Consider the following 27239-nt stretch of genomic DNA (forward strand, 5'->3'; position numbering starts at 1 on the left):
GTGCAGAATCATAGACAAAGAAAAATATTTCAAAAAAAATATTAACAGAACAGTCAAAGATTAAAGATTTGATACATATATTTCAGGCTAGAATAAATAAGAACGGCTTATCCATGTAACTATGTCTGTATTTCCATATTTCTGTATGTCTGTAATATACCTAATGGTTCTTGTGGAATTATTTTCTTTTTTTATACTAATCATTATACTAATTAGCTTTTTTAGTATACTTGTCCTACCTATTGTATAAAATAAAAAAAGGTTTGCAGCAGAGCATAGTTGCCAAAAAATGGGAGTTGAGTAACAAGATAAGGGGAGAAAGAAAAGTGATGGGGTTAAAAAGGGGAATAAGAAGTATTTAAAGGTTTATCTAAACACACCCAACACCCGTTGACCCTGGTCAATTTAGCCAAGTGGGCGCACCTATATTCCCCTCCAACGCACATTTTGTTGTCCTTTCCCCCCGATTCCCCCCTTCTCTTGTTCATATTCCTCTTTAATTTGCAAATTTGCGCCAATTTCTTATTCTGACCGCTCGCTCAACTTGACCTGGACAAAGCTTGTCAGGCTACACTCCACCCATTACCACACCCAAGAAATTCAACCCATTCTCAAATGACCCAACCCCTTTTGGGTTGAGGAAATTGCTTCAGTATGTGTCATTTTAAGGATAAATTATCAAGAAAGAAGGGTAATCTGGGGAAAGATTTTTAGGTATAGTTGGGGAGGCAAAGTCCAGCACAAGGTTCCTGCCAACGGGTATAAAAGCAAGCTCCAGAAGCTGTGTCAAGTTAGAAGCCAATTGTTTCTCAGCTAGTCACCAACTAGACTAGCAGCTTTTCTTCTCTATCAATTACCTGCCTGTTAAAGGATGCCAGGTCATATTAAGAAGACCTCTGGACCCGACCCAGATCCCTCCCCTTGGTTGTGTGTCTCCCATGAGTTGAAGGAGAAGAACAAGAAGAAACCCTATGACCCCAAGAAGTCTGTGTGGGTCCCCAACAAGGCTGATGGTGGCTACCTAGAGGGTCTTGTTGAGGAGAAGGATGGCGCCAAGATCAAAGTTAATGTCAATGGTGAAGTCAAGGTGTACAAGGAGGATCAAGTTTGCCAGGTCAACCCACCCAAGTTTGACTGCTCTGATGACATGGCTGGTCTCACCTTCCTGGGTGATGCCTGTGTTCTGTGGAACTCTGTTGTCAGGTACATCAATGAGTTGATCTATACTTACTCTGGCCTCTTCTGTATTGCCATCAACCCTTACAAGAGATTCCCCATCTACACCCTGAGAACTATGGAGTTGTATGTTGGCAAGAGAAGGAATGAGTGCCCTCCCCATATCTTTGCCATTGCTGAGGGTGCCTACCAGGGTATGATGAACTCTGGTTGTAACCAGTCTATCCTGATTACTGGTGAGTCTGGTGCTGGTAAGACTGAGAACACCAAGAAAGTTATCTCATACTTTGCCACTATTTGCTCCTCTGGTAAGAGGAAGGAGGGAGAGGCCTCCCTTGAGGACAAGATTGTCCAGACTAATCCTGTTCTTGAGGCCTGGGGTAATGCCAAGACTGTGAGGAATGACAACTCCTCCAGATTTGGTAAGTTTATCCGTATCCACTTCAATGCTGCTGGTAAACTGTCTGGTGCTGACATGGTTGTCTATCTGCTTGAGAAGTCCCGTTTGACTTATCAGCAGCCACTTGAGAGATGCTACCATTCCTTCTACAATCTTATGTCTGACCAGGTCCCTGACCTAAAGGAGAAGTGTCTGCTGTCCAATGAAATTCTGGACTACTGGTATGTATCCCAGGGTAAGCTTACTGTCCCCTCTATTGATGACAAGGAAGACATGATGTTTGCTAATGAAGCTTTTGATGTGCTTGGCTTCTCTGAGGAGGAGAAGTATAATGTCTATAAGAACACTGCTTGTATGATGCACATGGGTAACATGACCAAGGACTTTGTGCCAGTGGGCAAGGAAGAGCAGGCTGAGATCAAGAATGAGGATAATGCAATTAAAGTTGCTACCTTGGCTGGTATTGACTGTGAGTGGATGATCACTTATTTCTGCAAGCCCAAGTTGAAGGTCGGTACTGAGTGGGTGCAGAAGGGTTCCACCTGTACAAATGCTGCAAACTCTGTTGCTGGTATTGCTCGTGCTGTCTATGAGCGTACCTTCAGAATCATGGTTGAGAAGTGTAATGAGACACTTATTGACAAAGCCATGAAGAAGGTCCACTACATTGGTGTGCTTGATATTGCTGGTTTTGAGATCTTTGACTACAATGGTTTTGAACAGATCTGTATCAACTACGTCAATGAGAAGCTTCAGCAGTTCTTCAACCAGCATATGTTCACCCTTGAGCAGGAAGAATATGTTAGAGAAGGTCTTGACTGGGCCAATGTTGACTTTGGTATGGATCTTCAGCCTTGCATTGACATGTTTGAGAAGCCCATGTCCTTCCTGGCCATCTTTGAAGAAGAGTCTCTCTTCCCCAAGGCTACTGATGAGACCTTCAGGAACAAGCTTTTTGACAACATGCTTGGCAAGCACCCTAACTTTGCAAAACCAAATCCCAGACCTGACCCTGATGCACATTTTGCCATTATTCATTATGCTGCCACTGTATCTTACAACTTGACTGGCTGGCTTGAGAAGAACAAGGATCCCCTTAATGATACCATTGTTGAGATGATTAAGAATGGCAGCAACTCTTTGATGATTCAGTGCTTTGCTGATCACCCTGGACAACCTCTTGAACCACCTAAGGATGATGGTGGTAGAAAGAAGAAGGGTGGTGGTAAGACTGTGTCTTCATACTTCAAGGGTCAGCTTGATGATCTTATGACCACTCTGTACAAGACTGAGCCTCACTTCATTCGTTGTGTTGTACCAAACACCCACAAGATTCCTGGTGGTGTTGAGCCTGGACTAGTTATGCACCAGTATCAGTGCAATGGTGTACTTGCTGGTATTGCTATCTGCAGGAAGGGATTCCCCAATAAAATGTTGTACCCTGAGTTCAAGTCCAGATACAACATTCTGGCTGCCAAGGCTGTAGCCAAGGCCAAGAATGACAAATCTGCAGCTGGTGCTGTCATGGATGTGATCAAACTTGACAAGGAGAAGTTCCGTCTTGGTCACACCAAGGTATTCTTTAGAGCTGGTATTCTTGGTTTCATGGAGGAAGTTCGTGAAGACAAGATTGGTGAGGTTCTGTCTTGGCTTCAGGCTGGAGCCAGAGGTAAGGCCTCCAGAATGCAATTTAAGAGACTGCAGGATCAGAAATTAGCCCTGTACTGCTGCCAGAGAACCATCAAGAACTACTACATTGGCAAGACCTGGCTGTGGTGGCAATTGTGGATGGCAATCAAGCCCAACCTCAAGTGCACACAATTTGGCAAGTACAAGGCTGAGTATGAGGATAAGATTGCTATTGCTGAGGCCAACATTGATAAGGCTGTTGAGGAATGCAATGCTGTTGTTGCCGTCCATGAGAGGCTTATGAATGAGAAGAATGAGTTGTCTCTGGCTTTGAACTCTGGTGGCTCTGCTGTCCAGGTAAGAAATTCAAATATTAGTCAAAAAATTCAAGGAATCAATTCATATATTCAATAATCTATTCTGCATTTACATTGCATAAGATTTAACAGCACATTTTTTTATAGGAAATTATTGACAAAACTAATAGGCTGGAGGCTTCCAAGAATGAGCTGCAAAAGTCTGTTGACAGCACCAACCAGCGCATCAAGGCTGAGGAAGATGTTATTGCTGGTATTCAGGCTGCTGGTTCTAAGGTAAGTTTTGAAAAAAGAAACTTTTCTTAAAGATTTTTAGTAAATCATTTTTATTTGAAGAAAAAAAATATGCATTATAAATAAAATGTTGTCTTTTTTAGGTTACAGCTGATGCCCAGAAACTTAGGGCTGAAATCTCCAACCTTGAGAACACCATTGAGAAGTGTGAGGAGGACAAGTCTACTAAGGATAACCAGATCAGAACCTTGAGGTGAATATTACTTTATATGCATTTCATATAATTTCTTTTTAATTTTCAGTACATTTGGTTCACATTTTATATAGTTTAATTTAAAGTTTAACATGAAATTATAAAATGTGCTTGAATTCTATTTAGAGATGAGATTGCCCATCAGGAGGAGCTTATTTCCAAGCTTAACAAGGAAAAGAAGTCTACTGGTGAGACCAGACAGAAGACTGAAGAGGACATTCAGGCCATGGAGGATAGATGCAATCATCTCAGCAAGGTCAAGAGCAAGCTTGAACAGTCTTTGGATGAGTGTGAGGATGCTCTTGAGCGTGAGAAGAAGTGCAAGGGTGATGTTGAAAAGATGAAGCGCAAGGTTGAAGGTGATCTCAAGCTTACCCAGGAAGCTGTCTCTGACCTGGAGAGAATCAACTCTGAGCTTAGCCAGGGCCTCCAGAGGAAAGAGAAGGAACTGTCCTCTCTTAGTGCTAAGATTGAGGATGAGCAGACTCTTGGCTCCAAGTACTCCAAGCAGGTCAAGGAACTTCAGACCAGAATTGATGAGCTTGATGAAGAGATCATAATGGAAAGAAACAACCGTGCTAAGGCTGAAAAGAACCGCTCTCTTCTCTCTAGAGACATTGAAGAGATTGGAAACCGTCTTGCTGAGGCTGGCAGCCACACTTCTACTCAGATTGAGCTGAACAAGAAGCGTGAGGCTGAGCTTGCTAAGCTTAAGGCTGATCTTGAGGAATCCAACATCAGCCATGAGGGAACTCTTGCTGCTCTGCGCCAAAAGCACAACAATAGCATGTCTGATCTTGGTGAGCAGATTGACACCATCAACAAGAACAAGGCCAAGTCTGAGAAGGACAAGGCTAACATGGAGCGTGACCTCCAGGAGGCTAGAGGAGCTCTTGAAGAGGCCATGAGAGATAGAGCTAACATGGAAAAGAACTGCAAGATGACCCAAGCTTCCATTGTTGAGACCAACACCAAGCTTGATGAGATTGCCCGTGCCTTGAATGAGGCTGATTCAACCAAAAAGAAGCTTGTGGTTGAGAGCCAGGATCTTACCAGGCAGATTGAAGAGACTGAGAATGCCATCAACAATCTGCAGAAGAACAAGATCTCACTGACCACTCAGCTAGAGGATACTAAGAGACTTGCTGATGGAGAGGCCAGAGACCGTGGAGCACTCCTTACCAAGTTCAAGAGCCTGACCACTGAGTCTGAGAACCTGAGAATCAAGATTGATGAGGAGGCTGACAAGAAGAATGACTTCCTTAGAGCTCTGTCTAAGGCACAGGCTGAGATCCAGCTATGGAAATCCAAGTTTGAAACTGAAGGTCTTGGTAGAATTGATGAGCTTGAGGGTAACAGAAACAAGCTCTCTGCCAGAGTCATGGAGGCTGAGGAGAACATTGAATCATTGAACCAGAAGATTGCTTCTGCTGAGAAGTCCAAGCATCGTCTTGAGGCTGAGCTTGAGGAGCTTGCTCTTGAGTATGAGAGAACTCATGCTGCTGCTGTCATCACTGAAAAGCGTGGAAAGAACTTTGAGAAGGTTGTTGGTGAATGGAAGGCAAAGGCTGAAGATTTGCAGTCTGAGCTTGAGGCTAGCCACTCTGAGTGCCGCAACATGAATGCTGAAGGCTTCAGATTAAAGGCTGCCCTTGAGGAAACCTCTGAACAGCTTGACATTGTCAAGAGAGAGAACAAAAACCTCGCTGATGAGATCAAGGATCTTCTTGATCAGCTTGGAGATGGTGGCCGTTCCATTCATGAGCTGGACAAACAGCGCAGACGTCTGGAGGTTGAAAAAGAGGAGCTGCAGGCTGCTCTTGAAGAAGCTGAGGGTGCTCTTGAGGCCGAGGAAAACAAGGTAAACAAAAACTTTTATTGTTTAAAATAAATTCAAAATCATTTGAAAACTATTTCAATTATAACATGTCTTTAAAAGTTTTACAGGTTTTATTCCATTTAAGGTCTTGAGATCTCAGCTGGAGCTTGGCCAGGTCAGACAGGAGATTGATCGCAGGATGGCTGAGAAGGAGGAGGAGTTTAACAACACTCGCAAGAACCACGCTAGAGCCATGGACAGCATGCAGGCTTCCCTGGAGGCTGAACAGAGATCCAAGGCTGAGGCACTCAGGTAATACTTGTAAAAAAGTAACATCATAAAAATTTGATTCTAAGCAACAAAATTGACAAGTTCATTGTTGCTTTCGATTTTGTAATACTTTGGAATCAAACTTTTCTGCACATTCCCCTCCCCTTTTCCCCTCTAATAGTTAAAACAGTATAATTACATAAATGAAATATTTGACTGTCCTCTAATTTTCAAGTATTTCTTTGCTTATTATAAAAAGAATGTTATGAAAGATATTAAGTCATCATACCTAAATAATGAATACAAAATCATTTAAGTATTTAAACAAAGCATTTCTAGTTTAAACTTTTTCAATAATAGGTACTAACTTGATAAAATGAAGGATTAATAAAAAACTTTCATGCCCTATAATATGGGTATATTAATGGATAGGACAATGGACTATGATTTGATGAACATCCATAAAGATAATATACAGTATTCCTCCCTGCCTACAATATTATAGTTTTTCTTCTTTTTTGTAGAATCAAGAAGAAGCTTGAGGGAGAGATTAATGAGCTTGAGATTGCTCTTGACCATGCCAACAAGGCCAACAGCGAGGCTCAGAAGTCTATCAAGAGATACCAGGTAAATCCTTAGATTTAAAAGAATATTTGTCTGTCTGTCTGTAAGTAGCAAAGGTTATCACAAACCACTGGACCGATATGATTCTTCTTTACAGTGCAGCTTCTGGGAATGATTTTAACTTTTTGGGGTGAGGGTACCTCTACTACAATACCTAAAGAAATCCCTCCCTCCCCCCTATTTTTCTCATTATTATCAACCCCTTCCCCCCTTCCACTCTTCCATATTCCTCGAGGAACTGTTATTTATGTATGGTATAGTTCAGCTCTCTCTCTCTCACTCTACTTATCTATCTATTAATGTATTATTTATGATTTTAACAGCTTTGAAACCCTTCAATGCAATTGTCCTTTTATAGACTTGTTTTTTTTTATTAGAATATTCACACAACCTTTCATTTCTTATTTTATTATGTTCGAATTAAATTTCTAAATAGTTTACTTCATTCATCTTTCTTAAAAAGTTTTATTTGTCTATCTATCTATCTATCTATCTATCTGGCTACATCTCTAGCATCAAGAGGCTCTGTATTCTGAGGGGTAGAGAGGGGTTAGAAAAAATAGCTTAAACCCATCCAAAGTCAAATAGTAAAATAACCTAAAACCATCACAGAACCTATGTGAAGCCTACCAACCAACAGATAAAATACCTTATAAAACCTTATAAAATATGATTTATCTATCTATATATCTATCAATACTTTTTTTTAATTTAGACTCAGCTGCGCGAAGCCGAATGCGGCTATGAGGAGGCCAGCCGTGCCCGCCAGGAGATGAACGAGAAGGCTTCCCTGCATGAGCGCCGTGCCCAGGCTCTGGCCGCCGAGATGGAGGAGTCCCGCGCTCTCCTTGACTCTGCTGAGCGCGGCAAGCGCCAGACCGAGGCTGAACTTGGTGAGGCTCGTGTTGCCGTCAATGAGATGCAGACCATCAATAGCAAGGCATCCGCTGAGAAGCGCAACATGGAGGGCAACGTGCACACCATGCAGGCCGAAATTGACGACATGCTGCACCAGGCCAAGAACAGCGAGGAGAAGGCCAAGAAGGCCATGGTTGACGCGGCCCGCCTGGCTGATGAACTGCGCGCCGAGCAGGACCACACTGCCTCTCAGGCCAACGCCAAGCGCGCTCTTGAGACCCAGATGGGTGAGCTGGAGAACCGTCTGGCTGAGGCAACTGATCACGCCATGCGCGGTGGCCGCTCTGCCATGGCCAAGCTTGAGGGACGTGTCCGCGAGCTCGAGCATGAGCTGGGCAATGTCCAGTCCCGCACTGGTGAGAGCATGAAGATGACTCAGAAGGCTGAGCGTAAGGTAATCTTCATTCTCTTATACATTAATTCTCTAAATATGATGCAAATAAAGGACAATTTAGGTCTTATCTATCACAAAACAATTAATATTAAAATGTTCTGTTATTGTTGCAACATATTTTTACTTATCTTTTGTATATCTAATTTCTCCTTTACATTACAGGATGATTATATTTTAATTATTCTTAAATCTTAATTAATTAATTTGATTTGTAGGTGAAGGAGCTTGCCTTCAGCAACGAGGAGGACCGTAAGAACCAGGACCGCATGTCCGAGCTGGCCACCAAGCTTCAGGTACAGTCCCTAGTTGATCTTGTCAGCCACATACAAAGTCGTAGCTGAATACCAACTCATATGGTTTTACTGCTGTTTTGTCAGACTGGTGGCATTAAAAAAATGAATGTCGGGGAAGGGAGGGGGGTAGGGATACAAAAGAAAAAGACCAAAATTAATGCACAGATAGGACTTAAAGATAAAGTTAGTGCAATAAAGATTTTTTCATGTAATGTTAATATCATAGGGACTTTTATTGAATTTTAATTGGTTCATTAAGTTGGGTGTCCAAATGTTTCAAACACTAAATGTAATCTACAGAAGAGGCAATCTTGTGTATCATCATTGGGGATGTACATCAATTTGTCGTCCATTGTCTTTTTTCTGTAGATCACTACCCTATAACACCACTAAGATATCCTGGGTATAGTCCTTTCCACGACATCCCTCCATAAGGAGCGATTCTTCGTATTTTTAAAATGGCTTTTTATAGGTTATTTTAGGTTAGGTTAGGTTATAATGTGTTAGGTGATTGCCCCACAGGGTTAGGTAATTGGCCCCGCAGGGTTAGAGCCCCCCGCAGGGGCTAGAAATAGGAGAAAAGATACTGTGAAAAATACGAAGAATCGCTCCTTATGGAGGGATGTCGTGAAAAGGACTATACCCGATATCCTATTTGTAGGCCAAGATTAAGACCTACAAGAAGCAGATCGAGGAGGCTGAGGAGATCGCTGCTCTGAACCTGGCCAAGTACCGCAAGGCCCAGCAGGAGCTGGAGGAGAGCGAGGAGCGCGCCCGCATGGCCGAGGGACAACTCTCCGGTGTCCGCACTCTCCGCGCTTCTTCCCAGTTCTAGGTAAATAATATCAGGGAGGGAAGGGTTCCTGGATTGTAAATTACACTTGACCCAAAGTTTTATAACAACAATATCTTATTTGTAGACTTAAAAACTTTGGGTACTATTGATATATTTTGATTGTTTAGTTCCAAAGTGGCAGTGTCCATACTTTTCAACCAATGATTTTAATCTACAGAAGGAGTAATCTTGTTTATCATTATTGAGAATGTCTTTTAATTTTCAATTTTTTTTGTCGTATTTCTTAAGATTCATATCCAATATAATAATCTACAACCCTTTCTCCTGTAATGTATCTACAAGTGAATGCATCTAGGGTCTATATTATAGGGGTAGGGAAAGCAAAATATAGCCTAAAACCACCCCAACACTTAAAACTTAAATAAATAGCAAAAATTAAATATTATGGCGCTTCTCAAAATGGAAAACTCGATCGGTTAGTTAAATTATATAAAAACCTTATTACTTTGCATATACAATAGGATAAAGCCACCTAAATAATATTGTAAAAAAATGAAACATAGTTTTCCATAAATACAAATAATATATTACAGTATCTTTAAAAAGATAACCAAAGGAAAATGTTATTCTACCAACCTAAAGGGTGTGCAAAAAAAATGCGGACCTTTTTAAAATTTAGATTGCGCGGCTTGTGTTAATAGTAGAAAAACGTTATGCACACCATTAGAATGATTTAATGATTTACTCGCAAGTCAAGTTTTAAGCCAGTTGGGACATTTTTCGACATCGCTCCTAAACTGTACGTAGCACAGGAATCGTTTTGATATTTCCAAAAAATAGACTTCATAACGGTTCTAATGGTATGCATAACGTTTTTCTACTATTAACACAAGCCGTGCAATCTAAATTTTAAAAAGGTCCGCATTTTTTTTGCACACCCTTTATATGTTTAACCGTGAATATAACCCAACAATAATGAATATTTAAAATTTCAGATGCGCTTGAACAATTCTGCCCTTAGCTGCCCTGACCTTTATGCGTTCGAATCCCGGCCTACGAAACTAACTGCCCCGTGGAACAAATATATATTTGTGTAAAAACCTATTTTAATCTTTAATATTTTTGTCTTGCCATGTTACTAGCTAGCAACATTAAAACATATTTGAGCATTGAATAACGTTGTTCTTGTTTTTAAAAGCGAAGCTTTTTCTATGATTGATGTCGGTCCTTACGTCTGACTGCAACGGTTAGGTATTAAAGTAGGGGGGTAAACACCTTTACACCCCCCTCCCTCTTTAATCGGACGTCTATGATGGCATAGCTAAATAAATCATTTCTCATGATTTAAATTTGATCATAAAATCTACCAAAGTTGCATGATTGGAATAAACAACAGTTTAACTTCAGTAAATTATTTGATATCAAATAAAAATTTAATTTCTTGTTAGAAACAAAGCTTTTGAATAGTTTTTTTTATCGCATCATAATCGTAATAGAGACAGCTTTTTGCGGATAGTAGAGCAGTTTTGTTTGCCCTTTGTTCATATGGTTCTTCTTTTACTATTCGTGGAATAATGTTTTTAGTTCAATACAATACATTTTTTTATTTTCTTAATGTCTCATTGAAATAATAATTAACAATGAAATTAATACCGTTTCATTTCAGATAAACATTTCGACATAAATCTATTATGAAAAAACATATTTTAGAAGATCTTTACTACAATCGTACCACTAATTAAAAAAAAATTTCAAGAAATAATTTATTTTCAACAATAATTTAAGAATCTATAAAACAACAAAAAATAAACATTTATAATAGAAATAAAAAAAATTAAAAAAATCAAAACCGGTTTAGGAAGCATAAAAATAAGCCTTTCAATTACATTTAACAGTCTTTAATAATAATATTTATATAAAAATAACAGGATGTCCGTCTGTCTAGTGTGTACCGAAGGATCGAACACAGTAATAGTGTCTGACTGATTATGACGTAACAAAAAAAATTAGCCAATGAGAGGCCGTTATTGACCAATGGTAAAATTTATAGTGGCCTCTCATTGGCTAATTTTTTTTGTTACGTCATAATCAGTCAGACACTATTACTGTGTTCGAAGGATCTCCATAACCGCTGAACAAGTATGATTTTCCTTTACAGCTTTTCATAGTTCCTGGAAATGTCTATAACCATAAAAAAAAAATACCCCCCCCCCCCCCCCAATTCGTTTATATTCCATCCCACACCACTTAAAAATGCAACTTAAAAATATAATTGAAATATTCTAGTTTACAGTATATGTACATTTCTAGTTTTTAATTCCATGTTCAGATGGCTGTCTTCCCTATGGGTTATCCAGGCTGCCATTATTATTCATGTTTGGTTAAATAGGGATGTTTGAAGTCCCATAGGGTTGATCTACACCATAGTTGGGGTTATAGGCCTGAAATTTGAAATAGTTATTTATCACGTTGTATAATAGTCAGCTTTCCGTGGATATCAAAATGAAATATTATGAGATAAAATCAATTTTATTATCCCCGTGTGGCTTAAGGCCTGGGCTAAGAAAACTAGTTTTAATTTTATATATATCTTGTACCCAGTGAAGCAGGGGACAATGGGCTGTTTATTAAACTAGTCCCGAAAGTTTTAAAATAACGTTTTCTTATTCATCAGCTTAACATCTTTGAAGACTTTTATTGAATTTGATTGGTTGAATCATTAAGACAAGTGTCCATATGTATCAACCACTAATTGTAATATACAGTAGGGTTAATTTTGTGTGTCATCAAGGGGATGTACATCAATTTAGCGACAATTGTCTTATACCGTTTTATCCCTGGATTGTACCTGATTAGCAAATTGTAGATTGCTGAACTGTGGATTTGAAATTCCATGATTTCTGATTCTAACATTATTTTCTGATTCTTCCTTTAATTCTACCCTAAAGAATATTCATTTATTTTTTTCTACGATTAGGGTCTGTTTAACCTTCCATATGTTTGTTCTTGACAGCTAGCTCTTTTTGGTAATTCACGCATGTTTTTCTTTTCTGATTTCAAACTTGAAATGATGATTCCTGTAACATTTAAGTACAATTTAGAGAGCATAGCAAGTCTATTTCTCTTTGGAGGTTGAAGGTACCCTACCCCAAAATGGTTATAAGCCTTCCCTGGACATATAAGAAGCTTCCTGTAACAAAGAAACATATTGGTCCAGCATTTACCAAGATCCTTCGGTACAAACATACATTCAGAAAGATAAGCATTCAGATGTACAGTCAATAAAAAAATTACCTATAAGATTTAACTACAATATAAGAGTACCCCCAAAAAGATGTTGTGACCACAATATTCATGATTCCACCAACAACAACCTAAACAAAAATCACATAAGGCAAAATCCAAAGTGTAGCTTAGAATCTTGCTAACCGCTATTTCTACTTTGCAGTGAGGCTTCTCATAGGCCTAGGTAAGTTTTTTGGGGGAAGTAAAATTGAAAGTGGAGGATCATTTTACTACCTCTCCCTAACCTCAAGTGCCCCTAGAGGCCTCTAGGGGTTGTAGCTGATAGTGGTACTATAAATTACAAAATAATATGAAAACTGTCTTTGTTATCAGACAATAAAATTATAATGGATTAAAATATGGACAAATAAAATATTGAATATCTGCAAAATACATATTTATGAGAATTTTAAGGCCTGTATCTTAATCAGCAGCCGTGAAAATCATACATAGAGTAGCTAAATAGTATACTTACTTCATGCCTAATTACAATAATTTGAATGACGGTTAGGCAAAAGTTGCCTATGATGCCCACTATAGCCAAGACCTCCCAGGGGGACAAGAGGATCCATTTTCTCTATAATAAACAATCCTAATATAAACATAATAATCTTGCACAGTTTAAAATCAATAAAATATTTGGATAATGGAAAGAAAACGAAGTAGGAGGTATCGTCGTATTTTCTCAGTAGCTTTTGATAGGTTGTGTAAATGTGAATGATTGCCCCGCAGGGTTAGAGCCCCCTGTTGGAGCTAGAAATAGGGGATAGCTACCCGCCACTTATTTTCTTGCCATGATCCAAAAATTCTAGCAAGCCTAAATTAACAAAATGAGCTATCTATTTACAACAGAAATTGTAGAATAGTTTAGTTTTTTTTCTAATACTTACTATTCTAAGTCCATAGGCCATAACTAAAGATGTTATAAGAGAAAACAAACATGCATAGAAGAAGATTACAAAAGAAGTTCGTAAATCTGAAATAATTATCAATGAAAGTCTTTCGCTTAAACATGCTTGCTGTGGTGATATCTAGTTTAGAAATTTAAAGTTTGTTTTAAATTTACTTGATTTAATGCGTAAAGGCAGATATTGTAGACTGTGTAGATTGTACACAGACCAAGGACGTCCAAGGAGGGGGGGGGGGAAATTCCTCCCCCCCCCTAAAAATAATAAAAAGCTTGGACGCCCCTGACACTGACAAACATCCTAATGCGACAAACAACCTAATGCGACAAACCTCCTAAAGGACAATCCTAATGCGACATCTCTGAAGTAAAACCTTCTAAAAAATTAAAGGTCCAACTTTGTAATGCAAGGATGTATAGGGTTTGAAACCTTGCCGTTTGAAAGCCAACACAGACTTTGGGAAAACTGTCAGACAGATTTTTAAAATTTGGCCTATGAATGAAATTAAATTAAATCTTGTTCTCAAATTTTGGAAGATTTTTTTATATCATTATTTTTGAAAGTTTTTTGAACATTTTACTTAAGAGATGTTGAATTAGGACATCTGTCCCATTAGGTCGTTTGTCGCATTATGAAGTTTAGGACGTTTGTCACATTAGGAGGTTTGTCAGTGTACCGTGTAGATTTCTTTCAGCTTTAAACATAGGGATGGATCAAGACGCCCAAGCTTTTTCTCTTGGGGGGAAACTATGGGAGATTTTTTTTATATCATAATTTTTGAACATTTTACTTAAGAGATGTTGAATTAGGACATCTGTCCCATTAGGAGGACGTCTTTCACATTAGGAGGTTTGTCGGTGCACTGTGTAGATTTCTTTCAGCTTTAAACATAGGGACGGATCAAGACGTCCAAGCTTTTTATCTTGGGAGGGAAACCATGGGAGGGGGGAGTAATTAGCCTCCTAAATAGTTTTACCCCTGGCATCAAACAACCTAATGCGACAAACCTCCTAAAGGACAATCCTAATGCGACATCTCTGAAGTAAAACCTTCTAAAAAATTAAAGGTCCAACTTTGTAATGCAAGGATGTATAGGGTTTGAAACCTTGCCGTTTGAAAGCCAACACAGACTTTGGGAAAACTGTCAGACAGATTTTTAAAATTTAACCTATGAATGAAATTAAATTAAATTTTGTTCTCAAATTTTGGAAGATTTTTTATATCATTATTTTTGAAAGTTTTTTGAACATTTTACTTAAGAGATGTTGAATTAGGACATCTGTCCCATTAGGACGTTTGTCGCATTATGAAGTTTAGGACGTTTGTCACATTAGGAGGTTTGTCGGTGTACCGTGTAGATTTCTTTCAGCTTTAAACATAGGGATGGATCAAGACGTCCAAGCTTTTTCTCTTGGGGGGAAACTATGGGAGATTTTTTTTATATCATAATTTTTGAACATTTTACTTAAGAGATGTTGAATTAGGACATCCAGCTTTAAACATAGGGACAGATCAAGACGTCCAAGCTTTTTATCTTGGGAGGGAAACCATGGGAGGGGGGAGTAATTAGCCTCCTAAATAGTTTTACCCCTGGCATCAAAATTAATAGAGTAATTGAGTAATACACTTTTGGGGGACTTAAACAATTGTTTTCCTTGGACGTTTCTTAAGACAGACTTACTCGAACTATATAATACCCACACTTCTTCAAATGAAACTTACCCAGCATAGGGTCATCAGTACAAAATATGTCCTCATGATGATTATCACATAAATAATTCACCAAATTTCTGAGAACAATAAGATTATATCTTTTTGACTTTTTTTTTTGATTTTGTTAACTCTAGATGTATAACTTTATACTGTTGAGTAATTATATGACCTTTGTAAAATCTTTTCTCCAAAAAGTATTTTTTTAACCCTCCCTAGACCTATGGAAAGCTTCACTTTAAATATAAACATATTGCTTCAGAGGTTAGATCTTTTGCCACGCTCACACACATACATCCTGTTACTTCTATGTAATCATGAAACAAAAAATTGTGGTGATTTTGTGTTTGGTTAAAGAAGTTGATGATTCTTAATTTATTGGTTTCAGAAGCTCTGATGTAATTTTATTTCCCTTTGAAAATCTTCATCAATAAGCCATATTAAACAGTATGAAAATCCAACTGAAGAAATAACCTAAAACATACCACAAATTCAGGGTTAATGTTGGATAAAACTTGGTGTTGTAACTTAAGGGATGTGGGTAAAAAGGAAGGGGGGGGGCATAAATTTTGAATTAAAAAATGAACATTTCAAATAAAATTACCACTTGTATAGCTGCAATAAGACAACATCCATAGTGTAAAGATAAACAACAGCAGCATTTTGAAACCTTCATGGCTATCTGGAATTAAATACAAGTTTTTTTTTCTAGTTATGAGGCATTTTTTTCAACTGTATTAAAAAGATAGGTGATGAATTATTTTCATAAATTTTTTTTAGCTTTTTTCCTAAAAGGTTACTTGAACAATGAAACCCTTTCCTTTCTATTCTTTTTTTAATCAAGCTATTGTTAACTTTTAATGCTGCGCTGCTAATGAACATAAATTCCTAGTTTTCAGTTAACATATCTAGTTTTTAATTCCATGTTCAGATAGCTGTCTTCCGTAGGGGTTATCCAAGCTGCCAGCATTATTCACGTATGGTTGGTTAGGGAAGTTTGAAGTCCCATAGGGTTGATCTACACCATAGTTGGGGTTATATTCCTGGAATTTTTAATAGTTATTTATCACATCGTATAATAGTCAACACCTAAAAAAATGTAAACAAATATTTAAAATTCTCCCTTGAACTCTAGGGAAAAAAATTCCCTACAGGCTCGAGGTCGAAGCCGCTAGTATCTAATAGAGCTCTAAAAAGATGCATTAATTAATATACAGCAAAAATAGATTTAAGATAATTTATTTTTCTTCTATAAAAGCCGTACCAACAAAAGTGAAATAATTAAATAAATAGTTGTAAACTCTGTTTAAATCCTACAGGGCCTTTTCATAATAATGATTGATTGAACGAAGACAGCAGGTCTAAGAAATGTCGAAAAAACGCGGCATTCTTCTTTCAAAAACCCATCTCTGGGCTAAGAAAACTAGTTTTAGTTTTATATAAATATTTACCCAGGGAGGAAGGGAACAATGAGCTGTTTATTAAACTAGTCCTAAAGGTTTTAAAATAACATTTTCTTATTCGTCAGCTTAACAACTTTAGGGACTTTTATTGAATTTGATTTGTTGATTCATTGAGACAAGTGTCCAAATGTATCAACCACTAATTGTAATATACAGTAGGGGTAATTTTGTGTATCATCAAGTTGATGTACATCAATTTATCGTCCATTGTCCCTTTTGATCCCTTGATTGTACCTGATTAGCGAATTGTAGATTGCTGAACTGTGGATTTATAAATCCATGATTTCTGTTTCTAATATTATTTTCCGATTCTTCCTTTAATTCTGCCCTAAAAAATATTCATTCCTAGCAATAAACGCGATCTTTGGTTTAACCCCCCCAAAATTGTTTGTGGGGGGGTAAATACAAAACACATACCTAAATCAGACATCCTGTTACTTTTTTTGTTAGAATAAAAGAAAATTACCAAGATATCTCAATTCAAGACTATGTACAGTACATGTGTAGTCAATAAAAAAATTACCTGTAAGATTTAACTACAATAAAAGAGTATCCCCAAAAAGATGTTGTGACCACAATATTCATGATTCCACCAACAACAGCCTAAACAAAAATCACATTAGGTAAAATCCAAAGTCTGTATGTAGCTTAGAATCTTGCTAACTGCTAAGTTGAGGATAATTTTACTGCCTCTCCCTAACCTCAAGTGCCTCTAGAGACCTCTAGGGGTGTAGCCAATTACAAAATAATATAATATCTTTCTTTTTTATTAGCCAATCAAATTATGATAGATTGAATATGGACAATCTAATTATAAAGATTTAATTTACTCGTTAAAATTTTCAGGCCTGTAACTTATTTAGCAGCAGTGAAAATCGTACATAGAGCAGCTAAACTGTATACTTACTTCATGGCCAATATCAATGATTTGATATAGGGTTAGGCAAAAATTGCCTATGATGGCTGCTATAGCCCAAGCCATCCAGGGGGTCAGCCATGTCCATTTTCTCTATAATAAAAAATGTAAAAGTAATAAACATACAAAGTTTTAAATCAATATAAAAAATTGGATCTTGGAAAGAATACGAAGGAGTGTTTTTTTTTTGTATTTTCCTATTAGATTTTGATAGCATATTTTAGGTTAGGTTGGGTAAATGTTAATGATTGCCCCGCATGGTTGAGAATTTGAAACTGCAGGGTTAGAGCCCCGAACAGAAGCTAGAAATAGGATAATAGCTACTGTGAAAATATGACGAAACCTGCAACCAGGGGCGTCCAAGCTTTTTTTTTTTTGGGGGGGGGGGGTAAAATTTTGTTAAGGGGGGGGTTATTCGTTTTTTTTACCCCCTCCTGAAATCTGTTGGCAGGGGCAAATTTTGTTTACCCCCCCCAAAATTTACCCCCGGGTAAAATTTTTAGGGGGGGTAATCTAAATTTATATTTTTAATTTAATATTTAGTATTAAAAATACACGTGAAGCGCGCAAAATTTTTTTTTTTTTTGGGTGGGGGGTATTTACCCCCCTCCAAAATTGTTTGGGGGTGGGGTAAATACCCCCTCCTAAATGGTTGGGGGTGCCTACGGTACCCCCAGGGTAGGGGTAAATTTTAAATGGGGGGGGGGGGGGTAAAATGAAGAAAAATTTGGGGGGAGGGGGTAATCACCCCATTACACCCCCGCCCCTTGGATGTCTATGCCTGCAACTTTGTTTTCTTTTCTAGCAAACCTATTTAACAAACAATATAAGCTATCCATTTATGACATGAGGACATAAATACATACAAACCTACCCTAACTGTATAAGAGTTTCGTTTTTTTCTAATACTTACTGTTCTGAGTCCATAGGCCAAAAGGAGAGATGCTAGAATAGAAAACGAACATGGTATGGAGTAGAACCCAAAGGTAATTCGTAAACCTGAAATAATTATCATTAAAATTAGGTTTTTTTGCACAAAAACGCTTGCTGTAGCGATATTTAGTTTTAAAATCTTAATTTACTTGTGCAAAGAGAGACTTCACAGATATTGTTGAGCAAGTAGAAATCAATAGTCAATAAACAGGGATACAGGAATGAGACAATTGCAATTAATTTTATTTTAGAGTTCTAGATGATAGTTCTTAAAACCCATATTTATCCAGAAAATTGAAACTGCAATTTTATTTAATTTAAAAATAAATCATTAGTAAAATCACCCTTGGAAGTTGTTAACCATTTATCAGTTTCCATCAATTAAACAAGTTGTTTTTTAAAAACAAATAAGAAATACAAATTATGTTGTCTGCTTTTGTTTGTATCGATTAATTTGATTTAGTTTGGTCTGCTACCATGCATTGTAACAAATTCAGCGGCATTATGTGCGCTAGTCCCCAGAGTCTTTAAAATTAGCCAAAATAAGAAAAGTTGCACTAGTTCTAGTACCAAAACTCCAAGACAGCCAAGAGTCCCATCACCATATCCCAGTCAAATACACGTAGGGACTGAAAAGATGTCCATGCTTTTTTTTATTTGAGAGATACAAAAACTCAATGAGTAAGGAGGGGGTTAGGTTTGTTAATTCAAGAAGTTTGTTAGGGATAAAATTGCGCACTTTACATAATTTTTAAACTTGGGGGTTGGGTGGGGGAAACTTGCTCCCCTAAAAAGTGTGACCCTTGGCATAAAAATAAGATGGAGAGTAATTAATTATGTAATACAATTGAGGACAGGCATGCCCGAGTTATAGAATAGCTAAGCTTCTTCAAATGAAACTTACTTGTCCTCGGGTCATCAGTACAAAAGTCGTCCTCATGATGATTATTACATAAATAATCCACCAGATCTCTGAGTTCAATAAAATTATATATTTTTTAATTGCACATTGCATAGGATACGCTACGACCCTTTGGCCTCTAGGGGCATTTGTGTGTAGGGGGGTAGGTGTAACTCGGCCCTCTACTTTCAGTTTTTAAAAAAGAGGAATTCTTTGTGGGTAGGAGGGGGATTTCTTTTGACCAGAAAGTTCGTGATGATTTTGAAAAATAATTTTTGTATGATCTTTGGAAATAGGATTCCTAGGGCAACAATCTATAATATGATTGATAAGTGTAGTATTAAAAATATAAGTGTAACATTAAACAGTATCCGGTATTAAGCAATTTTGGAAGCTAGTAAAAGTGGCTGACTCAGATTATGACGTAAAAAAATTAACCAACAAGAGTCCAAAATACACTGTAATTGACCAATGGTTAAATTTATACTGGCCTCTCATTAGTTAATTTTTTTACGTCATAATCTGAGTCAGCCACTTTTACTCGCTTCCAATTTTATAATAAATTCATAGATGTACAATTTGTTTAGGCATTTAAATTTATATTCTTCTTATTAAGTTCTAACACTCTACAATATTTTTTTTGTCTTGCCATATAATTATTTTAGAGCTTCGCTTTTAAGAATGTTGTCATCCTTGAGTTTATGTACTTTTGTAAATTAAAATTTTTATAAAATTTTATTTTCCTAAGGGAATCATTGATATCATTAAGCATTATAAAGCAGAATGACCATCCAACCGAAGAAATAGCCTAAAACAGTCCACAAATGTATGGGTTGTGATTCATCAAATTATTCCATTTAAAATTGCTGAAAATCTGAACATTTTTGTGGCGCAATGTTGCGATAAAACTTGGTTTGTACTGTAACTAAAGGGAAGTGGGAAGTGGGAGAAGGAAGTGTATCCATGCACAAATGTAAGTTTGAAAAAGGATAGTGGACAAAATAATGCCACGGTCGTAGCGGTCATGCGTCTTGCGTCATATTGGAAGGGTGACGCAAATTTTAGATCTCAGTTTTTGCTATTTGATTTACTATTTTTCTCTATAGGATAAAAGCAATGCTTGCTAGATTATCTAATTCGCTATATAATAAAGATAAACTTTTTTCAAATCGCCAAATCTGGGGTCTGAAATTTGTGTCACCCTTCCAGCCTGACGCAAGACACATAAACGCAACGACCGTGGCATTATTTTATCCACTATCTGAAAAAGAGCAAGTCATAAGAAATGAGTAGCAATGAATAAACAACAGATCCATTAGTGTATCCAACTGTACCCGCGACTGTGCCAAAGTACTTTGCGCATCCGCTAATTGTCGTGAAGGGTATATGTTCGAATCTCGGACCAACATTATGTTATAAGTTCCTACTGCTGCTATGTCAGGTGCGCTATATAGTTTGAGTAGAAGAAATGCCTCAAGTCAACCCTCCAAAGTACATTTTAGTTTTAAAAAGAATAGTTATTTCTTTAATCGTATTATAAACAGCTTTCCGCGGATATAGAATGTACAATAGTAAGATTAAAACCATTTTTCAGCCCGTGCTTTCGGCATATGATTGTACATTTTTTATTCGTAGAAAGCTGGATATAATACGATGCTAGACATAGTTTTTTCGTATGGATGAATACCGGTTCCTATCCACCGGATTCGAATGAATACGAGAAAACGTACATCTTAAATTACATTTACCACTTGTATAGCTGCAATAAGACGACATCCATAGTGTAAAGATAAACCACAGCAGCATTTTGATACCTTCATGGCTATCTGAAATTAAATTATTTTTTTTCGAGATTCAAGGCGTATTTTTTCACCTACCTTTAACATAGACAATAAATTATTTCATAAAAATATAATTAGCTTTTTCTCAAAAGTTACTTGTTGATCAATGAAACCCTTCCTCTTTATTTTTTTTAAATAAACTGAATTAAGTCAATTTTATTACTATAGTTCAGGTTAGGCTGAGTTATATATATTGGGTACTGAGTAACCCTGCAGGGTTAATTCCCATTCCACCTTATTTTCGATTTATTAAAAAAAATAAGTGATTGAGATATCATTGCTTGTCAGACACTTTAAAATCGTAATTAATAATTATGTGTAAAGATTTCTGAGATTCAGCTGATGTTGGGGGGCAACACATCGTAAATTTGCCCCCCAATTATTATTTTAGATTAATTTCGCTTGTTGGTTATACCTTTCTCCTAAACCGTACTTTTATCATTATATTCATATTAGTTTTAGCTTCGCTACTTATGTATATTATCATCCTTATACAACGTTTTCTTATTCGTTGGGACTTTAGTTAATTTTGATTGGTTTGTTTATCAAGTTGAATGTTACTATGTTTCAATCATTAATTTTAATATACATAAGGTTAAATTTTGTGTATCATCACTGGGGGTGTACATCAATTTATTGGCCATTGTCTTATCCCTTTATATCCATGCATCCTTATTTACTAAGTATATTTGCGATTACTTTTATTTAATGAAATCTTCCAATTTTTAACATTAACAAAACAGCCTGCTTTATTGCATCAAGATCCATGACAGATCTATATAGGAAATAAACGTCTATAAATGAGCTCGAGTCTTCCAATGGTAAAGTGTTTAAAACTCATAGTGCTCCAATAATCCTCATTAAACTCTCATTGACCAAAGCGATAAGACCTTTATCCTATTTGGTTATGGAATGAATTAAGTTTTTCACTTCATGTAGATATTTGAATTACATTGAAGTATTTAATCCTTATTTCATAAATAAAGAATATACGTTCATAATAGAGTAAATCTAAGAAAACTGTATTTAAAAGGAATTCGATTGTGGCGACACTTCCTTTGTGTTAAAATATTAAAACTAAAATTTTAATCATATTAACCCTTTGGTGATGGTAATGTGAAAAAAATATAATTGAAATCATTTAAATTAATAAAAATTTACTTCTTTCTTTTAGATAGTAATGGCGGGGGAGGAAAATTGATTTATTGAGAAATAGAAAATTAGATATGTACTTATAGAAAGCTAGCCAATAGCCATATTGTAATATTGAGCCAACTCTAGTGTATAATGTTCTTGTGTTTTCCCTAACTATTTGTGAATTACTGATGTATCAAAAATGATGAGGAGAAAGAGATAAGATTTAGAGATGGTGTTCATCAATAACCAAAAAAAATGATATTCGTTTTTTGGCGGTTTATCTGTCATAGGACTTTATATGTAAATAGCGTTTGTCTCTAGCCTCTAAAACTAGTCAAAGCCTTGGTATAAACATATGTAAAACAAGGATGACAACATCCATAAAAGCGAAGCGATGAAACGGTAGGACAAACAGACATTAACACTTATATAGTGTCAGAACTGAATAATCAGAATATAAATGTATAAGAGTCAATGCAAAAATTTGTTGAAAAAGTTGCTTCGCTTATAATATTGTACTTTGTTGTCCCAGGAATTAGTATACAAAAAATCAGATCATTCGGATATCTGAATATAATGTATAAGAGTCGATGCAAAATTGTAAGTAAAATTGTTGAAAACTGCTTGATACAGAATAATGTTTATGGACATACTTACATTTTTAGGACTTAATTATAGAGTTGCTTCGCTTACAATATTGTACTTTGTTGTCCCAGGAATCAGTATACAAAAAATCAGATCAATCGAATAATTAGATAATATAAAAATTTGTTGTTAAAAAAGTAAAAAAAATCAACATGTTTAAAATGGACGTACGGACATTTTGGTAATGATTATAGAGTTGCTACGCTTTCTAACTCGTACCTAATTACTGCAGGAATCACCATGCAAAGTTTGAAATCGATAGGACAATTCTAACATGCCAAAATTAACGAAAAAAGCTATCTGTTACGGACGGACGGACGTACGGACGGACGGACGGACCGACCCTAATTATAGAAAAGCTGTGCTTTTAAAAATACAGTTTAGTATTTTTTTTTTTTTTTACCTATAACATTTCAATTTTACCATTAATGAATACTCAATATGATTAGTACTGCATAAAATTTACTGTGTTTATTTTACTGTTGTTTTGTGAGGGAATAAAATAATAGAGAAAAGGATAATCTTACTACTTATAAGAGATCAGGGGTCCTATTCTCAAAATATATATATATATAAAGTTGATGGGCTTTATTATCAAAATATATTAAATAGATCAGGGTGTCTATTCACAAAATGTATTTAAAAGTGATGGGGTCTATTCTGAAAACAAATCAACCTATAAAAAAGCTGGGATCATGGAATGAAAATGAATTAGCGCATTTCGTTGTATTTTCACAATAGTTTTTGATAGATTATTTTAGGTTGATTTAGGATATTGGCCCCGCAGGTTTAGGACCAACTCCAGGGGCTAGAAATAGTAGAAAAGCTACTGTGAAATCACGACGAACTTCGCTTCTTGGTTTTCTTTCAATGATCCAGAAGCTGCTAATAAAACATAATATGTAATATACCCTTTTTTTAAAGCGAAGCTTTTCTATAATTAGGGTCGGTCCGTCCGTCCAAGATAGATAGCTTTTATTCGTTAATTTAGGCATGTTAGAATTGTCCTATCGATTTCAAACTTTGTATGGTGATTCCTGTAGTAGTTAGGTACGATTTAAAAAGCGTAGCAACTCTATAATCATAACCAGAATGTCCGTACGTCCATTTTAAACATGTTGATTTTTCTACTTTTTTAAAAAACAAATTTTTATGTGATCTAATTATCCGTTTTATCTGATTTTTGGTATTTTGATTACTGGGACAACAAAGAACAATATTTAAGCGAAGCAACTCTATAATCAAGTCCTAAAAATGTAAGTATGTCCATAAACATTATCCTGTATCAAGCAGTTTTTCAACAAATTTACTTACAATTTGCTTCGACTCTTATACTTTTATATTCTGATTATTAAGTTCAGACACTATACAAGTGTCAATGTCCGTTTGTCCTACCGTTTCAGTGCTTCACTTTTATGGATGTTGTAATCCTTGTTTTAATTCTTCTTATAAAAAAATCTATATTACTAAAATACGTACTCAAAAAATAAAAGAAAGATAGAAATATTAAAATGTAAATCTAAGAACTTTATTTTGATTGAACAAGAACGAATTTATTAACAGTACGATTAAAATAAAAACAAATCAAATTAAAATTTAATATCTTTAAGAAAATAAGATTAAAACAAACACTTTTTGTTCCAGGGAGGGATTGAACATTTGATATTCCCCACATAGTTTCATAAATATGTTCTATAATTGTTATCAAATCTTGTTTAAGAAGTATAGCAGTGTCCAAACTTTTTCACCAATAATATAATTTACAAAAGGGATAACGTTGATATGCATCAATTAATCTCCCATGTCTTATCCCATAATATTCCTGCCTTTTCTAATGTTTATTTTATCATTTCTTATAACAAAGTAAGTTCTTAAGAGATCATAAAGTATGTCTTGACAGACATACGAACACACCCTATATATAAAAAAAACACACTCAAAAAAAGAAAGAATGCTTTGTTTGAGTTGAGGAAACGAAGCAATATATAAATTACTAAGCATTAAAATTTCAATAATTGAATTTCATAGAAAAAACTTCTTATTTGGCAAAAAATTGTACTTCACATTGTCATGGAAAAAAGAAAACCTGTTATAGTGCAGTATCCTTGTATTAAAGTAACATAATGTATGTCTGTTTGTAGCCTAATTACTCGCTAATCCTTAAAACTATTTTGGATGAAGGATAACTTCTCCCTCCCAAGAGAATCTGCACCGGAAAAAATAAAGTTTACTTCTTTTTAATACTAAAAATGAAAGGATGGCCGATGGACGACTTACGGTACTGAGCTGGATCTTTAAATAATTTAGTGCTGACTACTGCCACTGCCAGTGCTACCAAAAAATAACAGTAGTGAGCCGGGAAACACTTTGAAAATACCCACCGTAGTGGCAGTAGTCATTTTACAATGCCATTAAGTCGTTGGGTGTTTCCAAAGTATTTCCTGGCTCACCACTGCCATTTTAAAGATAGCTTATAGGTGAGCCGCTTTCCTCATCGGCTCACTAGACATCTCTGTGATTTAATGATCCAGCTCTGTATATTACCTAATTGTACATCCAATATACTTTTCCTTGTATCCCAAGGAATACATTTCCAATATCTTATGATTCTACACGTGTTTCAAGCTAAGCTGATCTGTAATTTTTAGAATATTCGTCATGTGTATTGAATTTAAGGGTTTTAGTAAAATTTAATCAATTACTACTTTATAATTGCAAATAAATGTTTACAGTAGCTGTCTATAGTTCCTGAGCAAAATGGGGATGGATGCGACTACTTTTGGCCTTACTATTCTATTGGCGTCAGGATATACCCTATACCCCATCTCTTGTCTAGGTTTTTCCCCTTTCCCTTTCTCTTTCCCTTTACTATAAGTAACGCCAATAGAGTAGGTAGGCCAAAAGCTTTGACATATATCCCCAATTTTCTGGGGCTCTAAACACAGCTACCGAATTATACATTGCACTTTAAATAATAATGTCACAATAAGAACTTTTTCTTATTCGTTAAAAACTTTTACTAAACATTGATTGGTTGGTTCAAACTGTCACTGTTCAAACTTTTCCACCAAAAAACTATGAAAAAATAACTTTGCATCAAGGTTGACAAGTGAAATTTGACAAAATATAACCACGCAACTTCTCTTGAGATACCCTTAGATTAGGGAGATTTGAATATTTGCGGAAAATTGTCTAATGCGATGCTATACATGATTTTTTAGTATGGCAGTGAACTGGTTCTAATCCAGCGGATAATTATCGGTTTCGAGGACTATACTGGAAACAGGATTATCACTTTTAATCTTGGAGAGTAATAAAATGCCTTTTCTTGTGACGCAAATTTGATTTACCTATTTTCTCTATAAGTGTAAGTGATGCGTGCAAAATTATTTAATTCGCTATGATATCAAGATAAATTGTTCTCAAATTGCTAAAACTAAGATATGAAATGTGCGTCACCCTTCTAACACTGCGTATGACCGCGAGAAACGGCATTGTATTACTCTCCATCGCATCTGAATCATAGATGAACTGAAATTTAGTTGCCGAATGTGTACACAGTTTCCTGGGTGTTTCCTCATCCTATCTCAATATTTACTACTAGCTAAAAATCTTCAAACTTCCCCAAAAAAATCAAAATTTGAATGTATAAACGATGTATACATTATACATCATAAATTTGTATTTTTCAAATTTTGATTTTTTTTGAAGTTTGAAGCTTTTTTAGCTAGTAGTAAATTTTGAGCTAGGATGAGGAAACACTCAGGAAACTGCGTACACATTCGGCAACTAAATTTCAGTTCATCGAATCATAGGAGAATCAGGGCTACATACGTACAAACTACATACGCATAGACAATGTACTAGTAATTAACTGTGAATGACGTTAACGTACAAATATATCATAGTTTATAGAATTTAACTCCTTATTACCGCAATTCAGGGATCTAAAGGGATAAGACAATGGCCGATAATTTGATGAACATGCCCAATTATGATACACAAAACCAACCGTTTTTATAAATTACAATAGGTGATTGAAACGTTTGGACACTCAACTTAATGAATCAACCAATGAAAATTCAAAAAGTCCCCTAAGTTGTTAAGCCAACGAATAAGAAAATATTGATATAATACTTTGGGGACTAGTGTAATAAACAGCCCATTTTCCCCTCTCTCTCAGACCGCAAGTAGTATCATCAAACTTGAACGCGTATGATTCTTTATCTTTCAGAAATTACGTTTTAAAGAGGTTGGTTTTTCTATAATTAGGGTTGGTTTGTCCGTCCGTAACTGACAGCTCTTTTGATTAATTTAGACATGTTAGAATTGTCCTATCAATTTCAAACTTTGGATTACTCCCCTAGAATCCTTTAA

At 36.0% G+C, this 27239-nt stretch overlaps 2 protein-coding genes across 4 annotated transcripts; one reads left to right on the forward strand and one right to left on the reverse strand.

Annotated features, from left to right (window-relative positions):
- The first annotated feature begins 782 nt into the window (after positions 1-782).
- On the forward strand, positions 783-10297 carry LOC145333046 (myosin-3-like). The gene is made up of 10 exons (XM_080178193.1): positions 783-3562; positions 3670-3798; positions 3900-4009; positions 4136-5870; positions 5974-6140; positions 6623-6725; positions 7438-8034; positions 8250-8327; positions 8989-9162; positions 10119-10297. The coding sequence occupies exons 1-9, from the start codon at positions 872-874 to the stop codon at positions 9160-9162; spliced, it is 5784 nt and encodes a 1927-aa protein (XP_080034319.1). The 5' UTR covers positions 783-871; the 3' UTR covers positions 10119-10297.
- A 1050-nt stretch (positions 10298-11347) lies between these two features.
- On the reverse strand, positions 11348-21066 carry LOC145333649 (uncharacterized). Of its 3 annotated transcripts, none has more exons than XM_080178821.1 (8): positions 20988-21066; positions 19983-20047; positions 19243-19310; positions 18319-18404; positions 17397-17498; positions 17013-17092; positions 16724-16817; positions 11348-11564 (listed from the first exon to the last, which is right to left on the reverse strand). In XM_080178821.1, exons 1-8 carry the CDS (start codon positions 21057-21059, stop codon positions 11505-11507), a joined length of 627 nt encoding a protein of 208 aa, XP_080034947.1. In that variant the 5' UTR covers positions 21060-21066; the 3' UTR covers positions 11348-11504. The 3 variants fall into 3 exon arrangements, with proteins under 3 accessions (XP_080034947.1, XP_080034948.1, XP_080034946.1); XM_080178822.1 differs by lacking the exons at positions 16724-16817; positions 17013-17092; positions 17397-17498; ... (2 more) ...; positions 19983-20047; positions 20988-21066 and adding exons at positions 11972-12065; positions 12418-12497; positions 12884-12985; ... (2 more) ...; positions 15439-15500; positions 15631-15931; XM_080178820.1 differs by lacking the exon at positions 11348-11564 and adding an exon at positions 15690-16069.
- Between the last annotated feature and the right edge of the window lie 6173 nt (positions 21067-27239).

This window comes from Acartia tonsa, chromosome 12, assembly GCF_053477335.1.
Source record: "Acartia tonsa isolate MP-2025a chromosome 12, ASM5347733v1, whole genome shotgun sequence".
Lineage (NCBI taxonomy): Eukaryota > Metazoa > Arthropoda > Copepoda > Calanoida > Acartiidae > Acartia > Acartia tonsa.

Excerpts from the sequence above, each read along its gene's own strand:
- LOC145333649 (XM_080178820.1), bottom strand. The coding sequence starts at position 21,059 with ATGAAGGTATCAAAATGCTGCTGTGGTTTATCTTTACACTATGGATGT. Across the intron at positions 16,818-17,012 it reads ATTGTAGTTAAATCTTACAG|GGCAGAATTAAAGGAAGAAT; the intron begins GTAATTTTTTTA and ends AATATTTTTTAG. Across the intron at positions 16,070-16,723 it reads ATCTACAATTCGCTAATCAG|GAATATAACCCCAACTATGG; the intron begins GTACAATCAAGG and ends TAAAAATTCCAG.
- LOC145333046 (XM_080178193.1), top strand. The coding sequence starts at position 872 with ATGCCAGGTCATATTAAGAAGACCTCTGGACCCGACCCAGATCCCTCC. Across the intron at positions 4,010-4,135 it reads AACCAGATCAGAACCTTGAG|AGATGAGATTGCCCATCAGG; the intron begins GTGAATATTACT and ends AATTCTATTTAG. Across the intron at positions 6,726-7,437 it reads AGTCTATCAAGAGATACCAG|ACTCAGCTGCGCGAAGCCGA; the intron begins GTAAATCCTTAG and ends TTTTTAATTTAG.